The sequence below is a fragment of the Perognathus longimembris genome, chromosome 3, assembly GCF_023159225.1.
Source record: "Perognathus longimembris pacificus isolate PPM17 chromosome 3, ASM2315922v1, whole genome shotgun sequence".
Taxonomy (NCBI): Eukaryota; Metazoa; Chordata; class Mammalia; order Rodentia; family Heteromyidae; genus Perognathus; species Perognathus longimembris.
Window position 1 is genome coordinate 74,004,347 of NC_063163.1, and position 23,958 is coordinate 74,028,304.

Consider the following 23,958-nt stretch of genomic DNA (forward strand, 5'->3'; position numbering starts at 1 on the left):
TCTGGGCGCAGTTGCTTTTGTTTTTTTTTCTTTATTTTCTTTATTTCACATACACATTAGCCATTCAATGGAGAAGCCGGAGAGAGTCAGGCAAAGATGGTATAACAGAAGCGCAGTGACGGGGCGGGGCAGGCGGGAGGGGACAGACGGGCTGGCTGCCTACTTGCATTCCGCTAGGACACTGAAAACCCAGAAAACAAAACAGACAGTAAACTACCCTTGTTTCTTATGTATCTCAGTGCAGAGACGGGGGGGGGGGGGGAGGGGGTAGGAAGGGGAGAGACCAGGCCGATGGGGGGGAGCGGAGGGAGGGAGGGGGACGCTAAGAGGAAGCACACCAAATCCATTAGTACTATATATAGAGATACTCGTATATACTGCGTTTCTTAGCCTAAGAAGAAACTTGTTTGACGGGACGGGCGGCCTTCGCGGTCCGCGATGCTGGTGCTGGTCGGGCGCACGGATCTCCCGGGAGGGGCCAAAGTGGGGCTGGCCCAGGCTGGCTTGGGGTGGGGTGGGGGAGGGGGGATAGGGAAAGGAGGCGCCCCAGGGAGGGTGAGTGGGGTGGAGGGAAGCAGAAGGGGGCTGGGATGCCCCTCGGGCTCTCAATTAGGGGACGAAAGTTCTCGTGACTTTATTGCTCCTTTACTTTTCTCTCGTGTGTGTGTGTGAGGGGGGGTCCGTTCTGCACGGTCGGGGTGGGGTGGGGGGTGGTCGGAGCCACCCGGCCCCTCGGGGACCCAGAGCGCGGCGTCCGCTCCGCCAGCACGGGGGTGAGAACAAGGCACTAGGTCGGCCGGCCAGCGCGGGGCGGGTGTGTAAGGCAGTTGTCGGGGCTGGTTGCGGGGTGGGGGCTGTGGGCTGTGTGCGGGGTAGGGGGGGAGGGTGCCGTGTGCGTGTGTGCGTGCGCAGGCCTGGGCAGGTCGACCTGTCGGCGTGGCTGGTTCTGTCCTGGAGCATCGAGCCTTCCTTCCGGGGTGGGGGGTGGGGGTGGTGTCAAGTGGGGGGCGCCGGGGAAGGGGGGTCGGGGAGGAAACGACCAACTTGCAGAGCGCGCTCCTGATAATGCTGGTGAGGGTCAAGTTGGCGTCTGGCTCAAAGAAGGGCGCTGGGGCCGGGCGGGCGGAGAGGGAGAAAGGAAGGGACGTTTGTTCGTTGGCATTGACCTCTGCGGAGGGGGCGGGGACCCCCGCAGCGCCCCTCCTCCGTGCCCAGGCGGGAGTGGGGCGAGGAGGGGGCGCGGGGCCCCAGGAAGGGGGTGCCCGGGGAGACCCGCAGCCAGCAGCCCCGCCATCGGCGGGCGTGCGCCGCTGTCCCGTTCCGTTAAACTCAACAAAGAAGGGGTATGCGTGTTTCTAACAAGTGCAGGATATTTAATTGATTCATAAACTTATGTATAATAGTTTGTGGGTTTCTTAAAACGTACTTTATAATGTAAGAAGCACCAGGGTTTTTATGTTGAATTATCTTAAAAATAATTTTTCTCTCGTCCTTTTCCTTTTTTTTTGATCTTGTGTTGGTTGATTTTTTTCAATGTCAAGGTTTTTGTTTTTTAAACTCGAAAATGTGAACATTTCCTTCAGCCCTCCCACCAAAACCCAGAACGAACGACGAAACAAATAAAAACCCCAGGTCATCCTCGTCAACGCAGGAAAACGATTAAAAAAAAAAAAAAAAAAGAAAACGAACAAAAAAAGAAAAAAGGCAGAAAAAGAAAAAACACTCAGCTTTCGTTACCCCCCGCACAGGGCGGGGCAGGCCCAGTTCTTTTAGCGTCCCCAGAGCCGCGAGGACATTACAACAAAAATAGAATTTTTTTCTTAACAATATCTAACATACAAAGATAGGAAAACTCTCTGATGCATTGCACTTGGTTCAATGAAAAAAAAAAGTTCATTTCCCCCATATATATTTTTGTGGGTTTTTTTTCTCTCCTAACACATCCCCACATCCGTTGCCCCCCCATTTGCCCCCTCCCCGCACACCCCTCCCTGGGGAAGGGGGCACCCGGTCTGCCTAGGGAGCCCCTCCGGGCGCCTCCAGCCCGAGCCCAGCTGCCTGCAGCTTCCGACCTCGCCCGGGCGGCGCCCCGCGCCCAGATCGTCTCCCTCGACGGCGGAGCACACGCGGCGGGCGGCGGCCCTCCCCGCCCTCGGCTCTGACCCTGTTTAGCCACACTGGAGAATCATTGCACTCTGACCGCGCGTCACGCCCGGCCGCCCGGCCCCTGCCCGGGCCTCGCTCCCGGGTCTCGTCCGGGTCCTCTGCCCCTCAGCCCCGCGCCACGCCTGCCTGAGGAGGCCCGGCCGGGAGGACAAGGGGTGGCGGGCGGCAACCCCGAGGGGCGGCTTCCCACGAGGAGGACCCCGGACCTGCGCCCCCGCCCTCTGCCCGCTCAGGGCCACAGCCGCACCCACCAGACTCTCAATAAATAAAGCCCCTCACCCACCCCTCCGTGGTGCAATGTCGGATGATTGACTTCCAGAGGATCCTGACCTGTGCTTTGTGTTTTCATACCATACGAAAGAGAGAAAGAGAGGCACAAGGACTTGGGGGAGACGCAGGGAGGGGGAGTAAGGCACAGAAAGACAAGCCAGAGGGGCTACGCCACACCCCGAAGGGCCGGGTGAGCCCGCGCTCCCCTCCCTCCCAGGGGCCGCCCCAGGAGGGAGGGCTGGGGACAGCTACTTCCTGTGGTGTGGTACCAAATTGTTCCCGAATTGCTCCCGCGGAGGAGGGCTCCCCTACGAGGGCGCGAAAGACCCAAACGACGACTGCCCCACCCTTAAAGAAAGAGTCAAGACGTGACAGCGGAGACGGGGAGGGCGTGGGGTGCGGCGGGAGGGGGCCAGGGGCTGCAGAACACTCTGGAAGAGGAAGATTCCCCCTCCCCCGCAACCCCGACTCCTACCTAGCGCCGGTGGCGGCCTCAGCTCCGCGCTGGGCTCCGGGTCCCCTCTGGGCTCCGCTCCCAGGCCGGCCCCGGCAGGGCTGCGCGCGCGGGGGGCCAGGACCGGTGGGGCGGGGCGGGGGCGCCGACATGCAGGGCTGGGGTGCGGGAAGACCCGGGCCCGGAGCCCTCCCTCCCTTCCCCCGGGCAGCGCCCCCGACCCGCAGAGCCCGGGCCCGTCGGGGGCCACGCTTCCCCCCCTCCCCCCTGCCCCGTGGACTGTACGGAGAGGCCCAGCCGGATGGGCCGGCGGCCGGGGTAGGATGGCAGGACGCCCTCCCTGCCGAGCGGCTGGACTCCCAGCCAGCTCCAGGGGGCGCCTCCTGCTCACCCGGGAGCCTCCCTAGCCGGTCCCAAGCCGCAGTGGAGGGGGAGAAGCTGGAGCCGAGGCCGGGAGGGAGAGGGGTGGGGTGCGGAGGGGAAGAGCACGGGGGTCTGCTCCCCACCATCTTTACAAGCTAGTCCACGGGCGCCCTGGGAAGCTGGGGCCAGGAAGGGTGGGGGGCGGCAGGGCCCTTCAGGACGGAGCTGCTCGCGGCCTGGGTGCTGTGTGAGTGCGGGGAGCCCCGCAGCACCCCTTCCTTTTGTTTGTCCTCTGCTTGACAGAGCGCTTCACGCGTGTTTCTTTCTGCGTGGCTGTAGGCGCGCAGCTCCGCAGGGCTGCGCGGTCCGGGGCTCCCTGGGCTGGAGGAGGGAGGGGCTGATGGCTGAAGACTTCGAAGTTTTGCTTGTCGGTGGGGCTGGACTGGGCTGGGGGATTTTTCTATGTCTCAAAATTGCTTCTCTCCCCCTTTGAGGGACCTCTTCTTTTCATTTTCTTTTTTCTTTGTTGATCTTATCAGAGGAACCAGGACTGAAAGAGGAGCCAAAGAGACACAGAGAGGAGAGAGAGACAGAGGGAGAAAATGAGAGGAGCTGGGGCTGGTCCCATCTCCCTTGGGGCTGGCCTTGGGACCTTGGGGCCCTTTGTCCCCTTGGGGTTCAACTGCTCAGGGTGCTGCAAGATGCCTGGCAGCCACCCCACATGTAAGAGGAGGTGCACCCTGTTCTCCCCACAGGATTCTCCACAGGAATCCCCCCAGACCCTGCTCCCCAGTGCCGAAGTCCAGCTGGCCAGCCTGTGGGCACCGTGCCCAGCAGGCAGGACCCCCATGGCGGGCGCTGGCACAAACTAAGATCTGGCCATGTTTGCGATTGTTTGGGTTTTTGTGTGGGTCCTGCAGGGTGGGGAGGATGCCAGGCTGGGGCTTTTGTACCCAGAGGGGTTTGGGGAGTGGGTGGGGTGGCCCAGCTTCTTGCTTGAGTTTTCTTTCTGTCTCTTTGGATTAAAAACAGAAATTCCCGTCTGTACAGCCCAGCCAGGTCCCACAGGCTGAAAGGCTGGGGGTGGGGGAGCCACATGGCTTCGAGCCCTAGCAGTGCCAGGCCTGGGGGGAGGGGCGGGAGCCCACCCTGCAGGCTCCTCTACCCTCAGGGCGGCAGCCGTGCTGTGGAAGGAGCCGAGGCTCCCTGGGGTGGGCATTGCTTCCTCTGGACACCAGTAGGCGGCGCTCTATCCCCACACACAGGAAACCCAAGCACACAGGGTGGACCCCACAAACTGGCTGAATGGCAGCCTCCCCGTTCAGGGGCCCGCTTTGTGACTGGTGGGCCAGGGACTCTTTCTAAGCACACCAGACAGCACCTTCACAGCAAATGGAAGTCTCTGAAGCCACACACGAGGTCCCTTCCAAGTTCTATGTCACAAACGCTAGTCTACAGGGACCTGGAAGAGCCAACTGAAGTGCGCACAGACACCCAGTCACAACACCCATGCCCTAATCCCACAGTGATGGCAAGTGCAGAGGGTGGGTAGACTGCCTGAGGGCACACAGCATCCCTTGGGCCTTCAGGTGACGGGGCTAAGACTCCTGCGTCTCCACAGCTACTGCCTGTGCAGCCATCATGAGAATACAGGAACCCCTATATACTGCTTAAAGCCCAGCCTGTTAGAGTGGGTGAGGGCCCTGCACAGGTGAGGTACCACATTTCCAAAGCAGCCAGAGATCTACATAGGATTTCCCATGAATTTCTCCAGTATTTAAAGTCCTGCTGGATTGCAGGTATGGGTCAGTGTATAAGCATGTTGGCTTAGCAGGTGTGCAGCCCTGATTCCCAGCCACAGCACCAAAACCAACCACACACACACACACGCACACACACACACAGCCAGGGATCATGGTAAGTAATGCCCATAATCAGAGCACTCTGTAGGCTGAGGCAGGAGGAGCAGGAGTTCAAGGCCACCTTAGACTACATTGGGAGACTCTGCCTTAAACAGCAAAAAAAAAAAAAAAAGAAGAAAAGAAAAGAAAGAAAAAAAAAAAAAGATAAGTGCCAGTATCTCATGCCTGTAATCCTAGCTACTCAGGAGGCTGAGATCTGAGGATCACAGCCTGGGGAGAAAAGCCCCCATGAGACTATGATCTCCAATTAACCACCTGAAAAGTGGAAGTGCTGTGGCTTAAGTGGTAGAGCACTAGCCTTGAGCCCAAAGAGGCTCAGAGGCTCAGGGACAGCGTGCAGGCCCTGAGCTCAAGCCCCACAACTGACAAAAAAGAAAAAAGAAATGGCTTCAGAGAAGCCAGGCACAGTGGCAAATCCCATTCATCAGCTACTTGGGAGCCAGAGGCAGGAGCATCACCTGATCTAGCACACTATCAGCCTTGCAACCATACCAAGACTAAGGAAGAACAAAACAAAGGAAAAAGAGCTTAAAGATCCTCTGGACTGGAAGTGTGGCTCACTGGTGGACAGCCTGACTTGTAAAGTACAAGGCCCTGAATTCCTACCCCAGTACTGCCAGAACAAGAGACTGGCTGCTCTGTGCAGTAGCAGGTAGCACCAAAGCTTTCTCTATGCTCAGTATAGCTGTCTGACCACAAGTCCATTTTTCTTTAATTAGCTTAAACATGAGCAGCTGCCCATGGCCATAGTCACCCACGATGGCCCCACAGCACCTGGAATTCTGCCGCAGTGGGTCCAAAGCCTAGTAGAGATGCTACATGCCTGTGCTGCACAGAGGAGGCTGAGCACCTGCCTAGAGTCCTTCCTGAGAACCCTCCAAAAGTCATGTGGAGATTCCGGGGCTTGCTAGCCTCGGGGGAAGCCCAGGACTGAGTGTCCTCAGAGAGGGTAAAGGAGGCTGGGGTGGTCACCAGCTCCTGGACTTCGGCTCTGGCCTGGGTGTTCTCTGGGACCTGAGCGTTTCTACACAGGAGCCTGGCACCATTGGCCCTAGGCTTGGGGAACCTGCTCCTCCATCTCCAGCCTGCCTGCCTTGCTGGCAAACCATGCCAAGGCCTGAGGGCAGTCCTGCCATGGTCCCATGAGCTTCCTAGCAGGGGACCACCACCTGGGCTCAGGCTAGGACCTTCTCAGAGGAGGGAGCCTCAAGTTCCAGGCCTGCAGCTGAGGACAAAGGCAGCACCACAGGGACTGCTCTCCCCACCGTCCCAGGATCAGAGGCTCTGCTGCCAAGCACGAGCAGCCTTCTCTGCCCACCAGCCCGCCCCTGCGTCCCGAGCCAGGTCCAAAATTGATTAAACTAAGTAAAAAGCACTGCCCAGGGAATGACAAAATTGCTAAAATTCTCCTTTCTTCCCTCATTCTATTGTTCTCTCTCCATCTGGTGCTCCAGGGATCAGCTAAAGTCACTGGTTACTGTGGAAACCGCCCCCAACTGTACCCCACGGCCGCCTGCCCCCAGTCCAGCCCTGGCTCCCACTCCACAGTGCAGACACACCTGCCTGCTCAGGGCTAGGACCCCGGCCAGCATGCTGGCCGGCACAGACGCCTTCCTCCACCACCAGGGGCCCCGAGATGGGGAACACTAGGGAAAGAAACTTTCCCTAACTTGCCTCAAATTCTGACTTGGCCTCAAAGCATCTAAAGCCAAGTGAGCAGAGAAAGTGAGGGAGGGAAACCAGGGTGAGAGGGGAGGGCCGAGGAGGCCTTGCAGACCCGACGTGGGAGCATGCGCACTGAGCCCTGGAGAGCTGTTGCTCTGGGAGGGGAAGGAGGGGAGGAGGGAGCAATGAAGCCCAGCCCCTGGTGCCAGCCAGGAGGGGAGGCCGCCTGCTGCCCCTTCCTCTGGCACCCCCTCCCGCCCTCTGCCAGCAGGGCTCTCTCGGCCTCCCTGGCACAGAGCAGAGGGGGCTGGCTCCAGCCCCTGCTCAGAGCCATTGTTTTTCTTCTCAACACCCCCAAGTTCAAGTTCATCTGGGTGTTACATCATGTCTGGTTGCTCCTGGAAACCAGACGGGTCAGACGTGACTCTGGGGAAAGGGGGTGGGAAGCTAGAGGGGGTTGAAGTTCCCTTCCCTCCCCTTCTTGCCACTAGGGAGCTCTGAAGTTTGAAGTTTGACAAAGTTTTTTGGCCTTTTTTTTGTTGTTGTTAGAGAAGGAAAAGAAAGAAAACCCCCTTAAACCACACACACAAAACTTCTATCCACTAACTTTCTCTGGCCCGGGGCCTCAAAGCAGAGGCGGAGTCAGAGCCCACAGAGGTGGAAACGCCCCTGGAGGCTCTGGGCAGAGGTGGGTTTCCCTGGGAAACCTGAGAGATGGGCTTTTGTAAAATGTGCAAGAGGAAGACATGAGCACGCTTTCTTCTACAAGGCCATGCTCTGAAATCCTGATGCTCTCCAGTACTGCTTTGCCCTGTGGAGGTGGGCTTACTCTGCCGTGCTCCCTAGGGCCTGGGTTCTGCTGATCTTGGCCTCAGGTGATAGGCACACCAGGGGGACTGTGGCTGCATATATGCACATATGCATGTGCAAGAGTCCTGGGGCCTCAGGCTCAGGGAACCGGGGGCAGTGTCTTCTCTCCCAAGTGTTTTTCCAGCGGCCTAGAGCCCTAACAAGGCTCCTGGGTACTTGGGAGATGGGGGGCCTCCAGGGTGGCACTTAGCCTTGCCTTTCTCTTGGTGCCAGAGTCTCTGGGAAAGGAACTTCCTAGGCCTCCTCTGGCCTCTTTCACCCCTGGCCAGCCCACCCATAGCCAGGGAAGGAGGGAGGGCCAGGAGCCAGGGCTTCCAGCTGGCAGCATGGAGCAGAAGGGGCAGAGAAGAGCAGGAGAGAGCCCAGTATCCCTTCTGAGGTGCCTTAGGCTTCCATCTTTACTGCAACCATGCTTGGTCCAGAAAGCCTCTAGCCTTGCTTGGGTCCTTGGCCGCCTTCCCCAGGGCCAGGACTGTCAGAGCTAATTATCCAATTAACCGATTAGCCTGGGAGCCTGGGAGCTGCCTGGGGAGGCTGCTCAGCTGGGTGTGCTGGAGCCAGCGGGGCTCGGCCTCCCCCGCCACCGTGGAGCTGCCCCTCTCGGCCTGGGCCTGGCCTACACCAGGCCATCTCCTACCTGAGACTGCTGTGGGATGTTCAGAAAGTTGCCGTCCCGGGGTCCGATGCTGACAAACCGGTTGGCAGAGGAGGCGCCTGTCGTTGCGAATGCTGTGGAGAGCAGGGGAGAGAGGGAGACACCTGTCAGGCTGTGGAGCCGCCTGGGCACTGCCTTTCAGGGCTGCTGAGAGAGGGAGACTGGGTTAGATCCTGCTAGCAGTTGGTGCTGGCCAGCAGTGAGGATGGGCCCAGGGCTGCGGTGCTGGCGGCCCCATCCTCTCACTGGCCAGAAGCACTCCCATGGTACCCCAGAAGTTACCTGCAGGCAGGTGTTCCCTCAAGCTAAGGAAGGGGCACTGAGGCTGCAGCCAAGGTCCCTGGACCCAGTTCCATCCCCTACTGAGATCTGGATAGCACTGGGCACCCCCTGGCCTGCAGGCACCTTCAGTGGATGCCCTGACCTGACTTTCCCACCCGAAGAGGGCAGGGTGAGGATGGGAGCTGGGGAAGCCTTCTCAGGCCACCTTCCCAACCTGGAGCCTCACTGGGTGCTGCAGCACTGGCTGTCCTGAGTTGTCCCCAGATTGGGCAGGCAGCTTCAGGCAGCTCACATGGGCCTACTAGAGGACTTAGCCAACAGGATGCAGGCAGAGAGGGACCTGGGGCCTAGCTGCCTGGCATGGGCCGGGGTTGGAAAGGCTAAGGCCCCTGCCATTTTCCCCTAGTCATTGGCCAAGGCCTAAAGGACCAGTTGTCTCAGAACTGAATTATGGGCCAAGGGGTCAGGAAGAGGAGGAGGAAGAGGAGGCCATAGGGCCTGGCAGAGTCCCAAAACTCAGTTACCTGGGGGAGCTGTCCTGCATCAGAGCAGTCAAACAAACCCAACACTCCTGAGCTCTTTTGGGGTGTAGAATTGGAGCCCTACAGGAGGGAATAGGCCCTGAACTCTCAGTAGTCGGGGGAAGATGTCCTTGGGGTTAAAGGAGTGTCACAACTTGTCTGGGAAGCCCATCCTTTCCCCCAACACCAAACACACCTGGGGACTCTGTGCTCACCAGATTCTGCCTTTCTGCTCCAAAAGTGCCCCTCCCCCATGCCCATGATCATGATTTCCTGTCTCATGGCAGATGCAGATGGGAGGATGTCATGGTAATGGTAAGGAGGGGAAGAGAACTCAAACCATGAGAGAAGGAGAGACAGAGAGTGCGAACAGACAGCAGTGTGAGATGGGCCACCCTCCGCCTGCCCACCGGCCTGCCAGCTGGCTGCAAAGCCCTGGCCTGTGGCCTGTCAGCCCCAGCGCTCTGCCCGCCTGTGCCTGTCCCCTGCCCACGGCAGCGCTGCCCAACTGTCCTCTGCCTCACTGCCCTTCACATCAGCTCTACCTCGGGCTTCACTCCAATTTTTCTTCTCTTCCCTTTGACAAAATTTGTCATTGGTCTTAAAGAAAAAAGAAAGGAAGGAAAGGAGGGAAAGAAGGAAGGAAGGAAAGAAGAAGAGAGGGAGGGAGGGAAGGAGGAAGAGAGGGAGGGAGAAAGGGAAGGAAGGGGGAGGGAGGAGCGAGAGATGAAGTAAGCCGAGGCCCAAAGCCCACCCTGAACCTCAGAACATCCAACCTAGGAAAAGAATTGAGGGGAGAGGAAGGTGAGGGATGGGAGAAGGGAAGGAAAAAAAAAAAAAAAGAGGAACGACGAGAGAAACCAAATGTGAGACTGAGGAAGGGGGCAGGACCAGCCTCCTGTGTCTTCAGAGGCCTGTGGGGGCCCGGAATGGAGGTGAGGGGGGCAAGGCAAAAAGGGGATGGTGGTGGCGTCGCCTTGTGCTCACATTGAATTTTTTTTTTGTGCATATAGGGGAACAACGAAACAACAAAAAATATATTGAAAAACAAAACCAAAAAAGAAAAAACAAAACAAAAAAAAAAGAAAAAGAAAAAAAAACAGCAATCAGGCATGATGATGGCATGGCTGTGCCTCCCGCCCTCCCCCTGCCAGCACCCACAGCCCGGCACCCCACCGTGCTCTCCCTCCCGCCCCCCAGGGGGGCCTGGGCCACCCCACTGGGAGCGAGCAGTGGACAGAGGCTCATGGGGTGCTGGCTGGTGCAACTGAGGCCCGGGAGGCTAAGTTTGGGGCTCCGAGGCGCTCTGGGGGACCTGGCGGTGGGGAGGGGCTGCCCTTGCTGGGCAATGCGGGGCGATTGTGTGCATGGCGGGAGACTGGGCGCTGTGCTTGCGTTTCCATGGTCCACTTACAAGGTGACGGAGGAGTCAAGGCGGCGCCATCTGGGGCAGTGCTGGTGGATTTGGAATCAGGCATAGGAAGGGGCACAGGTCTGGCCACTGGAGGCGGCGGTGGTAGCAAAAATGACCCCGGGACTTTGCCCTGGCCGCTACCGTTGGGCTGCGAACAACATAAATAGAGTGACGCATGAAAGCACATCGCACACACACGCTCCCCTGCGCGGCCGCCGCACGCCTGCTTGCTCATGGGAGCGGCGCTCCCGTGGGAGTGGGAGAGGCAGGACTGGGGCTGGGGGCCTCTTGGCCTTGCCAGGGCAGGGTGGGGAGGGTGGAAGGCCTCTATTTGGTCTCTCAGGTGTTTCTCTCTTTTTTGGGGGGGGTCCTCTTGGAGTAGGAGGGGGGAGGGGTGTCCGACAGATGGTTGGTTATTTCCTAAGGAAAATGGTTTAGATAGACATGCCACTAGTAACGCGTGTAGCTGCTTTTAGAACTCTTGTGCGCCTGAGGACCTCCTATGGCAGATAAGGCAGCTCACCTTGTCTTCCCCAAAGGCCCTAGAAAAACCTCCCTCTGTGCTTACTGGGCCTGCAGCCTCAGGAGGGACCTCACAGGCCGTGGGGGCGGCGCTTCTCAACAGACAGGCCAGGGAGCCTGCTGCTGCAGGCTCCAGTGTCCCTGTGGGTTTGCAAGAATATGGGCTTGCTATGAGGCCTGTGGCTCAAACCTGTCAGCCTAACTACTCACGAGGTTGAGATCTGAGGATTATGGTTCAAAGTCAGCCTGAGCAGGAAAGTCTATGAGACTTTCATCACCAATGAACTACCAAAAATGTTGGAAGTGGAGCTGTGCCTCCATTGGTAGGGCGCAGCCTTGAGCAAAACAGCCCAGGGACAGTGCCCAGGCCCTGAGTTCAAACCTCAGGATCAGCACAAAAATAAACACACACAAAAAAGAGTAGGTTCTGTCCTCTGTGCCCTCTGAGGTGTCACAAGTGAGCATCCTTGTCCAGGCACAGCCCTGGGTGGTTAGGGTCCCTACTTGGGAAACACAGGTGCCACAGGCTCCCTGACCCCTTGCTGCCAGCTTCCCTGAAGTGTCGCCTTTGATGCCTGCCTCCATGCTGGGGAAGCTAGGCCCCTGCTCTTCATTCTCCACTGCCAGCACAGCTTGGCCCTCTTCCTGCCCCTCCTATGGGTGGGCAGCACCCACAGAACCCGTATGATCATGGGTCACTCTGTTGGCAATCATGTCACCTGCACTATGATAGTGAGAATCCGCCTCCTCTCTGCAAAGACAGCAGGATCCCTGCCCCCCAAGCCCCCAGGCCACCTTTAGCTTCTAGTGTCTATCCCGCTGCCCACCCTAGGACACAGCTGTCCTCACCTGGGGTGGCCATATTTAGAACCATTTGTGGAGCCTGGAGAGGCTGGGGGCAGGGGAGGAGCTATAGCTTAGCACCCTGCAGCACACTGGTTGCTGCTCAGAGACCCTGCACAGAGGAACTTTGTTCCCCCACTTCACAACTAAAGAAACCGAGGTCACCAAGCGACAACTGGCCAAGCCTGGAGTTCAGAGCCATGTCTGACCCCAGAGGCCCTGCAGACTCTTCTCCAAGTGCACTTCAGCTCAGGTCTTTGCCACTTCACTGGATCACAGAGAACACAAGCTGCCCCAGTGAGCCATTCAAGGCTCCCATGATGGAGCTTAGACTGGAGTCTCCCCAATCCCCCATACCACCCTCATTTCCCAGGCATTTCAATCCATTCCAGACTAATGGAGGTTCTAGAACACCAGCTGGGCAGCCTCACGGGCGCTCACGAGAGTGCCCTTCCATGTCCCTCTAGGCCTGCTCACTCCCAGAGACCAGCCAGTTCTCTGAGTCATACCATTTCTCCCCACCCTGCTCTTCCAAGACACACTTCATCTCCAACCTCGATCTCCATGCTCTGAAATTGGCAAAAGTACATGACCCTCAAGTCCCATTCGCAAGTGTCCCACTTCAAATCCATCAACCCCACAGCTGAATGGCGCAGCTCTCCCGCCTCCCTCCCAGAGCCAAGCCTGACACACTGTCCCTCTAAACTGGTTCCATCCACCACTCTGGCCCTTTCTTAAGATGACAATTCAAGCTAGGCACAGGTGGCTCACGTCTGTCCAGGCAGGGAGTCCTTGAGACTCTTATCTCCAATTAACCACCAAAAAGCTGGAAATGGAGCTGTGACTCAAGTGTTAGAGCACTAGCCTTGAGCAAAAGAGCTCAGGGCCTGACTTGAGTTCAAGACACAGGACTAGCACAGATATGCATGCACACACGCACACACACATGAATGCAGCAATTCAGAAGCCTTGAACAAAAACAGGCAGCGGATCTGTGTCTTGTGTTGGGGTCATACTGGAAAGGGCCACTTTGGGCACAGGCGCCAACAGGCTCAGAGGACAGCAGGGGTTCAGTGTGCAGATGACACTGAGCTCCCGAGACAGTGCTTCCCCCAGTCCATGCCTGCAGGCTTCTTGTCCCTTCTGTCAGGCAGGAACCCCCCCAACACACACACCTCCCCTACCTCTACCCCACCCCTGCAGACTGCAGCCTCTCACTTTCTCTCTGGGCCCACAGCAATTGGACTCAGGCCTTCCAGGAATGCCTGCAGTCACAGGGTAGACTTGGCCTCCTTCCTGACTCTAGAGATTTGTCTTCCCCAAGAGATCTAAATCCCTATTCCCATCAATATGGTTAAGCCTGGCCTGATAGAAGCCAACACTAAAAGTTCCCAATTTCTGACTTCCATTTGGGCAGGGATGTCTGAGTTCTGGTTGGGATATAGGTCAAGGTGTTACAAGTCTTGTCATGGTGGTACCTTACAACCTCTCTGGCCAAGGTCTATAAGGAAACTAGAAGCTGATAAGTGAATGGCTTCCATCTTACAGACAGACCAGGTCTGGCTGTGCTGTGTGCAGGCCAGGCTCAGCTGCAGGATGCTGTCCACAGCCATGCTCTGTGGGCTTGGAATGACTCCACAGAGTCCACCTAGCCACCATCTCTCTTTCCCTGAAACAGGCTAGCCAGGCACCTTTTCTGCTCTTCATCTCTCATCAGTGTGGTATCTACTTGGCTTTGGCCATTACTAACTTGGTTCTCTGAAACCAATGCCTGACTCTGGGTCTAAAGACAGGCTCTCAGGTACCTGTGAACCTTTGTGCATGTCAGCAAGCATGTGGATGCCTTCCTGCACAGCTGGTTTGTAGTGTGGGCTCTCTAGGTGGTTTGGAAGCCTCTCCTCTAGACTCTGGATCAGAATTTGAAAGTGGGTACCCTGGCCAGCAGCCCAGCCCCAAGCAGCCCCTGGGATGCACGCACAAAGGCCTGACCCCGGCCTGATGGAACAGAAGCTGCTGGCTGAGGCCCAGTGGCCTATGTGTGCAAGGGGTATGGATGAGCCTTGCCCACATGGACATCTGACAATTGCTGCTCCAAAGGTGTCAGGGAGCAAGCACTGCCTGGTTTTGGCTCTTTCTCTCAGAAGCTGGGTGTGGGCCCCTCACTCAGGCTCCCAGCTGAACTCTCCTCCTCTCATGGATTCAGACCCTAGGAAGAAACCCAGAGAGGCTACTCCCAGCCTGCTTTGTGCTACTTCAGCATGTTTCTATCTCTATGTGCAGTTGGCTGGAGCAAGTGCCTGTCCATAAAGGACAGCCTTCCAGGCAAATGAGCTCCTGTCTTGGACCACCAGGGAGAGGCCCAGGCTCAGAACGCACCCTGCATGTGGACAGGGCCTGGTTGACCCTCTTCCCTCAGCCCAGATCACCTGTCCCCCAAACCCATCTGCCTCTGCAGGTGAGAAGGCAGGCAAGGTGGCCATGGGCCCTTTGGGGATGGGGACTGTCACATCTCTGAGGACAGCATCATGGCTTTCCGGAGCCAGGTCCATTCTTAAGAGTGGACAGAGCTTGTCCAGAGAAGTGAGCGAGGCCGCCAGTGTGCTGAGGAGTAGCACAGCCAGTAAGAGAAAGCCTCTTGGTGCAGAGAGGAAGAAGGAAGAACAGCAGCAGCAAGAGGAGAGAGGGAAGAGGACCAGTTCCATGGTGGGCATGGACAGAGAGCCAGGAGGCCACACCATGGTCCCACCCCAGGCCATACTGCAGTGCTAGTAAACGCCCACACCACACTGAACCCACATTCCCTTTGAGCTGCCTCTAGCATGCCTGCGGGGACTCTTTCCCAGCATGGCCCTTTGGGCCACCTCCCCCAGCTTATCACAGTGGGCTTCTCACCACCCAGAATGGTCAGAGATCAACCCAGAGTGGCCCCCAGAGACTGAATGTGTCCCCCATAAGAGTGACCTCTAGCCCACTTCCCTCAGGGATGATCCCTATGCTGTGCAGTGCCCGCAACCTGGCCCTAGTGCTCATTGACAGGAAAAGGTCAGCAGAGAGGCCCTCTGCCCCCCAAATTTGCCTACAACCAGAAAGGTGCAGGAGCCTTATGTGGGGAGTTCTGCCACCAGAGTGTCCGTGCCAGCTCTAGACCAGGCCCCCCTCTCCCAGTGTTTCTGGCCCCCACTTAGAGAGGTGCCTGGCATTGGCAGATAGATGGTGCCAAATGCCCACAGTGTCCAAGCAGGTCTCACACTACATAGAATAAACAGCTCCAAATGTCAACAGTGCCAGCATAGCACACTCTAGTCTAGAACTTGACAAATCCTTGCATCCCAAGATTGAAGAGGTCTAGATTGGATGTATCTCAGGCTCAGTCCTGCTTGGAGGGCAAGGAGCTGGGTAGGTCCTGGTACAGTGTTCACAACCTTGCCTTAGGCCCAGCAAAGGGGAAGCTTGCAAGGCTCCTGCTGTTGTAGACCCAGACAGGCTCCTGGCCTTCAGACTCTCTCCCTGTGAGCCCTAAGACACATGGAGACACACGGAGAGGAGGCTGCACTGGGGCTCTTGGGCCTTGGGGACTCACCTGTCCGGTGGCCTGGCCCGAGCCATCTGAGCAGACGAACTGCACGAACTCCTTCAGGGAGTCCTGCCCATGGTGGTGGTGGTAGCGGATGGTAGGGTGCGTGAAGTACGGGCTCGACTGCTGGATGATGGATGTGGAGGGGAAGTGCAGCGCCGACGCCGTGGCCCGGGGGCTCCCTGTGCGCACCGGCAGGGAGAGAAAGGGTCAGGGTTGAGGCAGCAAAACAGGGAGAAAAGAGCAGGGCAGGGAAAAGCAGGCAGAACACTGGTTTCAGCCACAAAAACCCCAGACGTTGAGATCAATGGCAGCTTAACGATCTAACAATACGTAATAATCAAATGAGCAGATTGTTTCTGTAAATATAAAGTTTGATTAGAACCAAGGTGGGGATTAGGGTGATGAGGCACTGTCCAGTACCTAGGCTGGCTGGACCCATGATCCTCTTATTTATGCTTCCCATGTAGCTGAGGTGACAGATATTGGGACTAGAGACATGTACCACCTCACCTGGCCTCATCACATGCTTTTGTTTGCAATAGCTTTGATTGAAAAAAATAGTGCCTCATTAATTTTTTTGTGTGTGTACCAGTCCTGGGGGGGCTTGAACTAAGGGCCTAGGTGCTGACCCTGAGCTCTTTTTGCTCAAGGTTAGCGCTCTACCACTTGAGCCACAGTGCTACTTCCAGCTTTTAGGTGGTTCATTAGAGATAAGAGTCTCACAGGCTTTCCTGCTCCTGCTGGCTTTGAACTGTGTCCTAAATCATAGATCTCAGTCCCTTGAGTAGCTAGGATTACAGGTGTGAGCCACTGGCGCCTGGCTAAGATACTACTTATTTTGATAATTCAACTTTTGGTACCTCCTGACATTTTGTGCCTAAAGTCCCCTCACTGTCTGTGCTCTGGTCCTGGGCCCTGGGTACAAGGCTGGTGAGGACAGATGATAGGGGATAGATGGTGCTGAGGCACTGGGTAAAGACATGCCTTGAGTCTGTGGAGGAGGGGCTCTGCCACAGCCCCTGCATCGCCCCCCTCCACCCCCATCAGCCCCGTTGTCATTGCACGTGTCCTCACAGCCAGGCCTGCCCCAGCACAGGCCTCAGTTCTTCCTCGAGTTCTCCCCCTCCCGTCTGGTTCTAATCAGCTTGTTCTCTCCATTTCATTAGGGGACTGAGGAAACTTGGCTTCTCTCTGGAGTTCATAAAAACGGAGTCGGAGTGGAGAGGGGCCTGCTGCCTTCCTACTGCACACATAGGGTCTGGGCTCCCCGCCCCCACCTCCAAGTCACCACACCCTGCCCCAGCGCTGGCTGCCTCTGGGCTCACAGCCAGGAGGCCCCAAGGAGGAAGGCAGGAGGTAAACCTCCCAGCTTGGGGTCTTATGGAGGAGAAGCTGCTCCAGAGGCCCAGGCAGAGCTGGGGCAGCATGCAGACAAAGGCCAGGCCTCCGGGTGAGTGCCAAGGGAGGCTGGAAGGAAAGGAGTGCTAGGAGGAGTGACCAGGCTCCCACCATCTCCTGTTTAGCCCCCCCCTAGGTGGTGTTCTGAGCATCTTATTGCAGAGACTGAAGCCCCCTCAACAGAGATGCCCCCTCAACTAAGCAGGCTATCTGGGCTCTCTTCCTTGGAGAGCAGGGCACAACCACCTGTCCCCTAGGCCCAGGCCTCACAGGCCAGGGAGGCCGAAGAAGACAAGCGCTAGCCCTTTCAACTCCTCTGCAATCTGGACTCCTTCTATGAGAGCAGCCCCTGCTCAGCCAGGCCAGGCAGTGGGAGATAGCGGAAGAGGGTGGGGGAGAAGCCTGGCAGGATAAAAGCAGAACGGCCTGAGTGGCTGGAGACTCTGAGGAAACCAGGCCTGCTTGTCAGAGGGGTGCTGCAGCAGAGGGTCATCCACTGCCTTGCCAGGCCCATTGAGGGAGCCTGGGGCACGGTGCCCCATTAGCCCTAGCTCCTGTGCAAGGCCAGCTGCCCCTGGGCATACAGCTGCCTCCCGTCTCACCCCACCCGGGTCCCATGTCTCACCTGGTCTGACTCCAGCAAGCACAGGCAGCGGGTGGTGGGTGAAAGCCATGCGCGGGGAGCTGCCCTGAGAGGAGAGGGCACTGCAGAAGTCCAGCTTTCCTGACTTTTTTAGAGAAGCCGGGCCTGGGGGGAGGAAGCAGCAACATGGGCAGGTTTAGCTGGGCTGGGGCGGGAGCAGGGACTAGGGAAGCCAGCAGCTCGCTCCTTCTCTCCTTGGCACCCCTGGCCACTACCAGCCTCCACCAGAAGCCCTCCCACCCCCTTTGCCTGTCTGGCTCCTCCCAAGGCTGGTGGAGTATAGGCTGGAAAACAAGGCCTCTGTGAGGAAGGGGAAATGGGGAGACAGCCTGCCCCCCATGAGTGGAAAAGAAGAGGAGGGCAGGAACGGTGGGAAGGAGGACAGAGGGACAATGTGGAAGGGGCCTTAGGATGCTCTGTGAAAGAGGCCAGTGCTCCCATTGCCAAAGGGGAAGCAGTCCAGCCCAATAGGATGGCAGTGACAGGGGCAGAGGGCTTGGAGGACCTTGGAGTCAGAGCCAAAGGGGCAGGATGGCCTAGGCCAGGGGGCCTGGGGCTCTGCTCTGCTCTTGTTGTCACAGGTGCAGGTGGCATTGGGCAGAAGACAGGCACAGAAGCAGAAGACAGGAGAGACCCCGTTTGGGCTCTGCCTCTGACATCACAACGCAGTGGGCACACAAAAACCCAACAAGGAAGGCTCTTAACAGGCATCACTTTCTGGGGAACCTGTGCCCTGTCCTGGATGGAACTTCAGAGATGGCCCCAGCCAAGAGGGGAAGGTGCAGGAGACCCGGGCATGAGCTGTGGCTTTGGGTGGAGTCAGGGGCTGCAGAACAGAGAAAGGGAGCCAGCCATCTTCACTCGGAGGCAGGAGGCAGTGGGGGTGGGGGAGGCAAGCTCCCAGCTGCCAGCAGAGGTGTTATCTAGTGGCAGCTGTGTGCCACCTGATAGCTGGCACATGGGGGAGGGGGAAGCGCCCCACCAGCTGTGCACAGCTGTCCCTGCTGCTGCACAGTGCCTCTCCAGCTGTTCCCTGTCCTGCAGCTGGGCAGCTTAATTGGCGATTTGTCGTAGCCCAGGGAAACAACGACAAGTGGGGATGGGGGAGCCAGGGTGCCCTAGGAAGATGCTGGGGTACTATGCATGGCAGGACTGCCTGGAGAAGCAGAAATGGCGTGAGAACAGACAGTGAGAAAAGACAGCAGGAGGCAGGAGCCAAGGGGCTCCTTGGGAACCAGGCCTGGGACCCTCCCGGGAGGATGGGTGGTGGTAGGCAGGCCCTCAGAACACCCTAGCACCAGTTCCTGCAGATGGGGCCACCTGGCTGAGGACTGGCCACCTGAGACATAGCTAAGTCTCTGCTTTTGTCAATTTCCTCTCTATGGGCCTCTGAAGACACCCCCAGGGACTCTTGACACCAGCCCAGTCCCTGTTTGCCAAGAGGCGCCTGCATGTAGCCCCCTCATCCTGCAGCCACAGCCTGCACTGTTACCCCAGCCCCAGCCTCTGCCACGCAGGGGGCCATAGGGAAGACCTCCAAGCGAGAAGAGGAAGCCATGCTGGTGCATGCCACCCAAGAGCAGCCAGCCTCTCACACACAGCCTTCAGGCACAGGGGACTGAGGCCATCAGACAGCTTCCCCTGGGCTCTTTACAACCTCTGCCCTTTGCTAGCTTCCCTGCCTAGGCTAAAAACAGCTTTTCCTATCCTTCCCTTACTTTGAGCTTCTCTGCAAAGCCAAGCCTTGAGGCTAGCAGTTCTCAGCTCTGAAGATTCTGTCTGCCTGGTAGGGGAAAGCGTTTGGTAGCATGTGCAGACACTTTTGTTCATCAAAATAGTGTGGCTGGGCATGAGAGTGCACACCTGTAATCACACCACTCAGAAGTCTAAAACAGGAGGATGGAGAGTTTCAGGCCAGACCAGGGTATATAGCAATACTCTATCCCAACAATAAAACCCTCTGGGGTATAGCTGGGTTCAGTGGCACACATTTGTCATCTCAGCTACACAGGAGGCTGAGATCAGGAGGACTGAGGTTCTAGGCCAGTACAGGCAAAATAGTTAGCAAGACCCCCATCTCAGTGGAAGAAGCTGGTTGAGTGCTTCACATCCTACCTACTTCAAGGAGGGCAAAACAGGAGGATCATCCATCAAGTGCAAGCTTGGGCAAAAAGCAAGACCTTCAAAATAAACAGTGCAATAAAGGGTTGGAGGTATGGCTCAGCAATAGAGAGCCTGCCAAGCAAGCACAAAGCCCTGAACTCAAACCCTAGTACTTCCAAAAAAGAAAAACCCAGGGTGGATGTTTGCATATGTGGCAGGAGCCAGGGATACTGCTGAGCACCTCAAAATGTAGGTCAATGCCAAACCTCAGCCAACGAGGAGGCCTCAAACTGCTTTAAAGAGCTGGCCAACTTCTTCAGAGAAATACCAAGAGGAAGAGACTGGCTGGGCGCTGGTGGTTCATGCCTACCATCCTAACTACTCAGGAGGCTGACAGCTGAGGATCACGGTTCAAAGCCAGCCCAAGCAGGAAAGTCTATGAAACACTTATCTCCAGTTAATCATTAAAAAGCTGGAAGTGGATCTATGGCTCAAGAGATAGAATGCCAAAAAGCTTAAAAACAGCACCTAAGCCCTGAGTTCAAGCCCCAGGACCAGCAAAAAATAGAATAAAAAAAGGAAAAAAGAAAGAGACCCAGAAGAGTGTGAGGAGAAGGCCATCCACGGCCCCCACAGCAATGCATCAGAGGCTGAACAACACGTCTACCCTCCACACACGTAAGCTCTGGTGTGGTCCAGCGCCTCATCGCTTCCTGCCTTCCTCAGACCAGGAGGGAGAGACAGCAGTGCCACCTGGCAGCAGGGAAGATGGCTGGGAGCATGGGTTGCCATGCCCATACCTGCATCCACGTCGTTGGGCCACCCACTTGACTGACTGCTGCCAGCGGCCGGGGAGCGGCCTGTCCCAGGGTAGAACACATCATCCACAGGGCTCTCCATCTCACTGTCATCAATGGATTTGGGGCGCTTGGTGGTGCTGAGGAGGAGAAAAAGAGGCTTTCTGAGTGGGTGCTGTGGGTGCTGCCCATAGCAGTGGCACTGCTGGAGTCTCCTCCACTGGACACCCTACCCTGAAACCAGCTGCCTGCTTGCTGGAGTAGGTACCCACACCTGCTCACAGGCACTAAAGGCCACTCAGAAGAGTAGGCAAACCCATCCCCTGATCCCCAGTGGCCCTCAGAAAAGCCACAACAGTCATTAAGATGAAGAATGTATTCATGGGAGATTCTGAAAAATCAAAATCAATATCAAAATCCTTATAGTAAACAAAAAATGTCCCCATGTTCACAAAGGACATGGTCCAGCCCTTCCCTTCAAGTGCACTCTGGCCCACTGTCCCCTTCCTAGGCATTCTGAAAGCCCCTCCTCATCTCCCAGCCCCACAGGCTCAGAGCCACTGGAAAGCACTCTGGAGCACACGTCCCCAGGCCGCCATTTCCAGCTCTCAGTAGGCCCCACTGCGCATGTCCACATGTCTCCTGGGCATCTCTGGGTCTGGGCTCAAATGTTACCTCCCTGTAAGAGGGGCCTTCTTGGACCCTCACTTCCAGGCAGAGCCATGCCCTGTATGGGTTTGTGGCCCCATGGCTGTGTGCTTGCGACAACATTAAGTAGAAGCTTAGCAGGTGACTAAGCACATGGGCCCACACCACATGAATCCCTGTGCCCTCCACAAGGGAGGATTGGGATGTTGAAGGTGAGAAGGACATGGAGTTGGGCTCACCTGGTGGAAGGAGGAGAGGTGATGGACCGCCGTCCCAGGGTCACCTGGTTTATGTTGTAGTAGCTGGGACTCTCCAGGTCTGCCAGCGAGAAGTTGGGCCCTGATGCTGTGGCAACAGGAGCTGAGGAGAATGAATGAGAGGTTCGTGAGGATGGGAAGGCCCCCCCCACACACACACTCAAGGGACCTTGGGAGAGCTTGCTGTGGGGCCACAGGACAGGATGATGGGTCACCTTTGAGGTCAAGGAAACCTCATGACTGGGGGTTGGGGGAGGAGGAAGCTTAGAGATGGGACTCTGGACAATTTGGCTCCACCCAGCCTGGGGCCAAAGGGGCAGAGCTGACCCCTGCTCCAATGCCCCATTAGTCTGTCCTGTGAGGGAGCTCCTATGTTCCCCCTGGCCTAGATGGCAGGATTCACTTACTCTGTGATACTCTCACCAGCTCTGTCACATTCCAGACCCCAGAAGTCACAAAACAGTCCTGGAAACTTAAGTGCCCTGAGGAGAGAAAAGGGTTGGTGAGTGGCAGCAAGGCTGGCAGGGTCCCCTCCCTGTTTCCCCAAAACTTCTTCCCATATGGCCAACTTCCCTCCCCATCCTTATGGGCTCTGCCAGTCCCAGGTCAATCTTGAACAGGGGCCGGTACCGAGTGAGGGCCCCCCACCTCGGATGGCAGCCCAGGTTCAGTCACTTCCTGGCTGAATATCAGGTTAGAATGAGGATGGGCCGGGGCAGCAGGGGAGAGAGGACGAGGACACTAACCGTTGGGCAGTGGTTTGATGTCCGCATCTCCTTGCTGGTTTGAACTATCTGATTGTCCGGATTCTGCAGGAGACACAAAGGGGAGGTTGGGTGAGGAACAAAGCTTTGCACAGCCACCAAGACAGCCAGTGCTCTCAAGCCCTTTTTGTGGCTGAACCTGGGCAGCAGATCTTTCCCCTGGCCCTGGGAGCCAGCAGAGGAGACAGGAGAGGGAGTGAGCATGGCTTCCAGCCTCTAAGCTGCTAAGGGCTGACATCTGGGCTGGACATCTGTGCCACAGGGGCGGGGGGGGGGGGTTGTCCTGTGCACTGCATGGTGCTTGCCCACTAGGTGCCAGCAGTACCCCAGTTGTGCCAACTCAAACTGCCTCCAGACACTGCCCAATGTGCCCTGAGGGACAAAATCACCTATGAATGAGCAGCAGCCAACAGTCATTCTAAAGTCAGGAGAAAGCCAAGGAGAGAAGCCAGTGACCAAAGTTATCCTCAGCTGAGGTGGACCCCAATGTTCCCCTCAATCTAGCTCCAACTCGCAGAGGATCATCCCCACCCCTGACTTCATTAATTAAAGCCGTTCCCCAGGCCTGTGCCTCCCCCACCTCACCTTTATGCTCACAGGCAGTGCCTGGCAACCCAGAGGGGGAGGTGTGCCCTGCTGCCGCCCGCTCTGTGCCAGCCTGTCTGGGTTGTCTCATGCCCCAGTGCCACAGCTGCTCCGAGGGAGCCCCGAGACAAGGGCCCATTGTGTGGTGGGAGCTCAGAGGGCTGGGGGCAGGGTGGAGTGTGTGTGTGTGTGAATATTTTGCTGAGCTTGGGAAAGCCCCCCCACTCCACCCCCAGGTCCTCAAGCATTGTGTGCTAGGGGCACAACGGGGACCTCCAGCATGCCTGCCTAGGCATGACAGCTGGCAAGAGGGTAGGGGTGCCAGGCAGGTTGTAGTATAGGAGGAAGTAGGTACTTGGGGAAGAATAGGTAGCTTCTAGGGGACACAGGGGCAGCATCTGAACACTGTGCCCCTGTTCTGCTCAGGGTTTTCCTCTGCAAAGTGGTCTTGCCTCCCAGATCTCACCCACAACTCATGTCTGGCCTGCTGGTAGGCCTGCTCCCAGAGCCAAGGCTTTGTCACGTTTGTAACTGGGAGCATTGGCCAAGCTCTTGGCCACCATGTGACAAGTGGAAAAGGTCTACAATTCAGGGTCAAGCTGTCCCTGTCCTTTGCCTTGCTTAAACTTTTAATTTCAAAAAAGTAATAATACAATTTATTGTACTAATCATTCCTATCCTCTACATCCTTCTGTACCTCCTGTGTCACTTGGGGACTCAAGAGTAGAACTTGACAGTAGAGACCAGGTCTGTGAAACCAAAAACTGCTTGTCAAATGGTATTTCCCACAGGAAACATTATGTAACTAAAACCAAACAACTACTCAACATATAAAGGTCAAAAATTGACCTCTCAGTGGACTACAATAGCTCAAAAGCTATGTATGTACGTTCATATAAGACTACTGTCGACATATTGTCTAATGTCGACATTACATTTAAAGCCCTAGGCGAATTTTCTTGGGCGTAGGCCATGTGGCTACTGTATATGTTCTTGGTACATTGTGTATTGTATATATGTCTATCTGACCTAGGGAAGGGAAAGAAAAACAGGGTGTAAGATATCACAAGAAATGTACATACTGCCCTACTATGTAACTGTACCCTTTTTGCACAACACCTTGTCAAAAATTTTGTGTTTAATTAATAAATAAATTACAAAAAAAAAAAAAAGAGTAGAACTTACCCTGCGCCACCTCTTTGCTGGTGGTACTAGAGGGGGTTACAAGACCTCCTCCCA

The 23,958-nt window shown here is 56.7% G+C and overlaps 1 protein-coding gene across 5 annotated transcripts in view; it reads right to left on the reverse strand.

The window, feature by feature from the left end:
- Positions 1-3,753: 3,753 nt before the first annotated feature.
- Nfix (nuclear factor I X) overlaps positions 3,754-23,958 on the reverse strand; it is a 92,034-nt gene continuing 71,829 nt past the window's right edge. For 2 of the 5 annotated variants that reach the window (XM_048342394.1, XM_048342395.1), the window contains exons 3-11: positions 22,117-22,179; positions 21,778-21,852; positions 21,353-21,473; positions 20,469-20,605; positions 17,548-17,670; positions 15,528-15,703; positions 10,583-10,730; positions 8,348-8,439; positions 3,754-3,803 (exon numbers count right to left, since the gene is read on the reverse strand). In XM_048342394.1, the coding sequence (XP_048198351.1) occupies positions 3,789-3,803; positions 8,348-8,439; positions 10,583-10,730; positions 15,528-15,703; positions 17,548-17,670; positions 20,469-20,605; positions 21,353-21,473; positions 21,778-21,852; positions 22,117-22,179 (950 nt within the window). In that variant the 3' untranslated portion in view covers positions 3,754-3,788. The remainder of the gene's footprint in view (positions 3,804-8,347; positions 8,440-10,582; positions 10,731-15,527; positions 15,704-17,547; positions 17,671-20,468; positions 20,606-21,352; positions 21,474-21,777; positions 21,853-22,116; positions 22,180-23,958) is intronic. The other 3 variants (XM_048342396.1, XM_048342397.1, XM_048342398.1) reach the window with 3 other exon arrangements.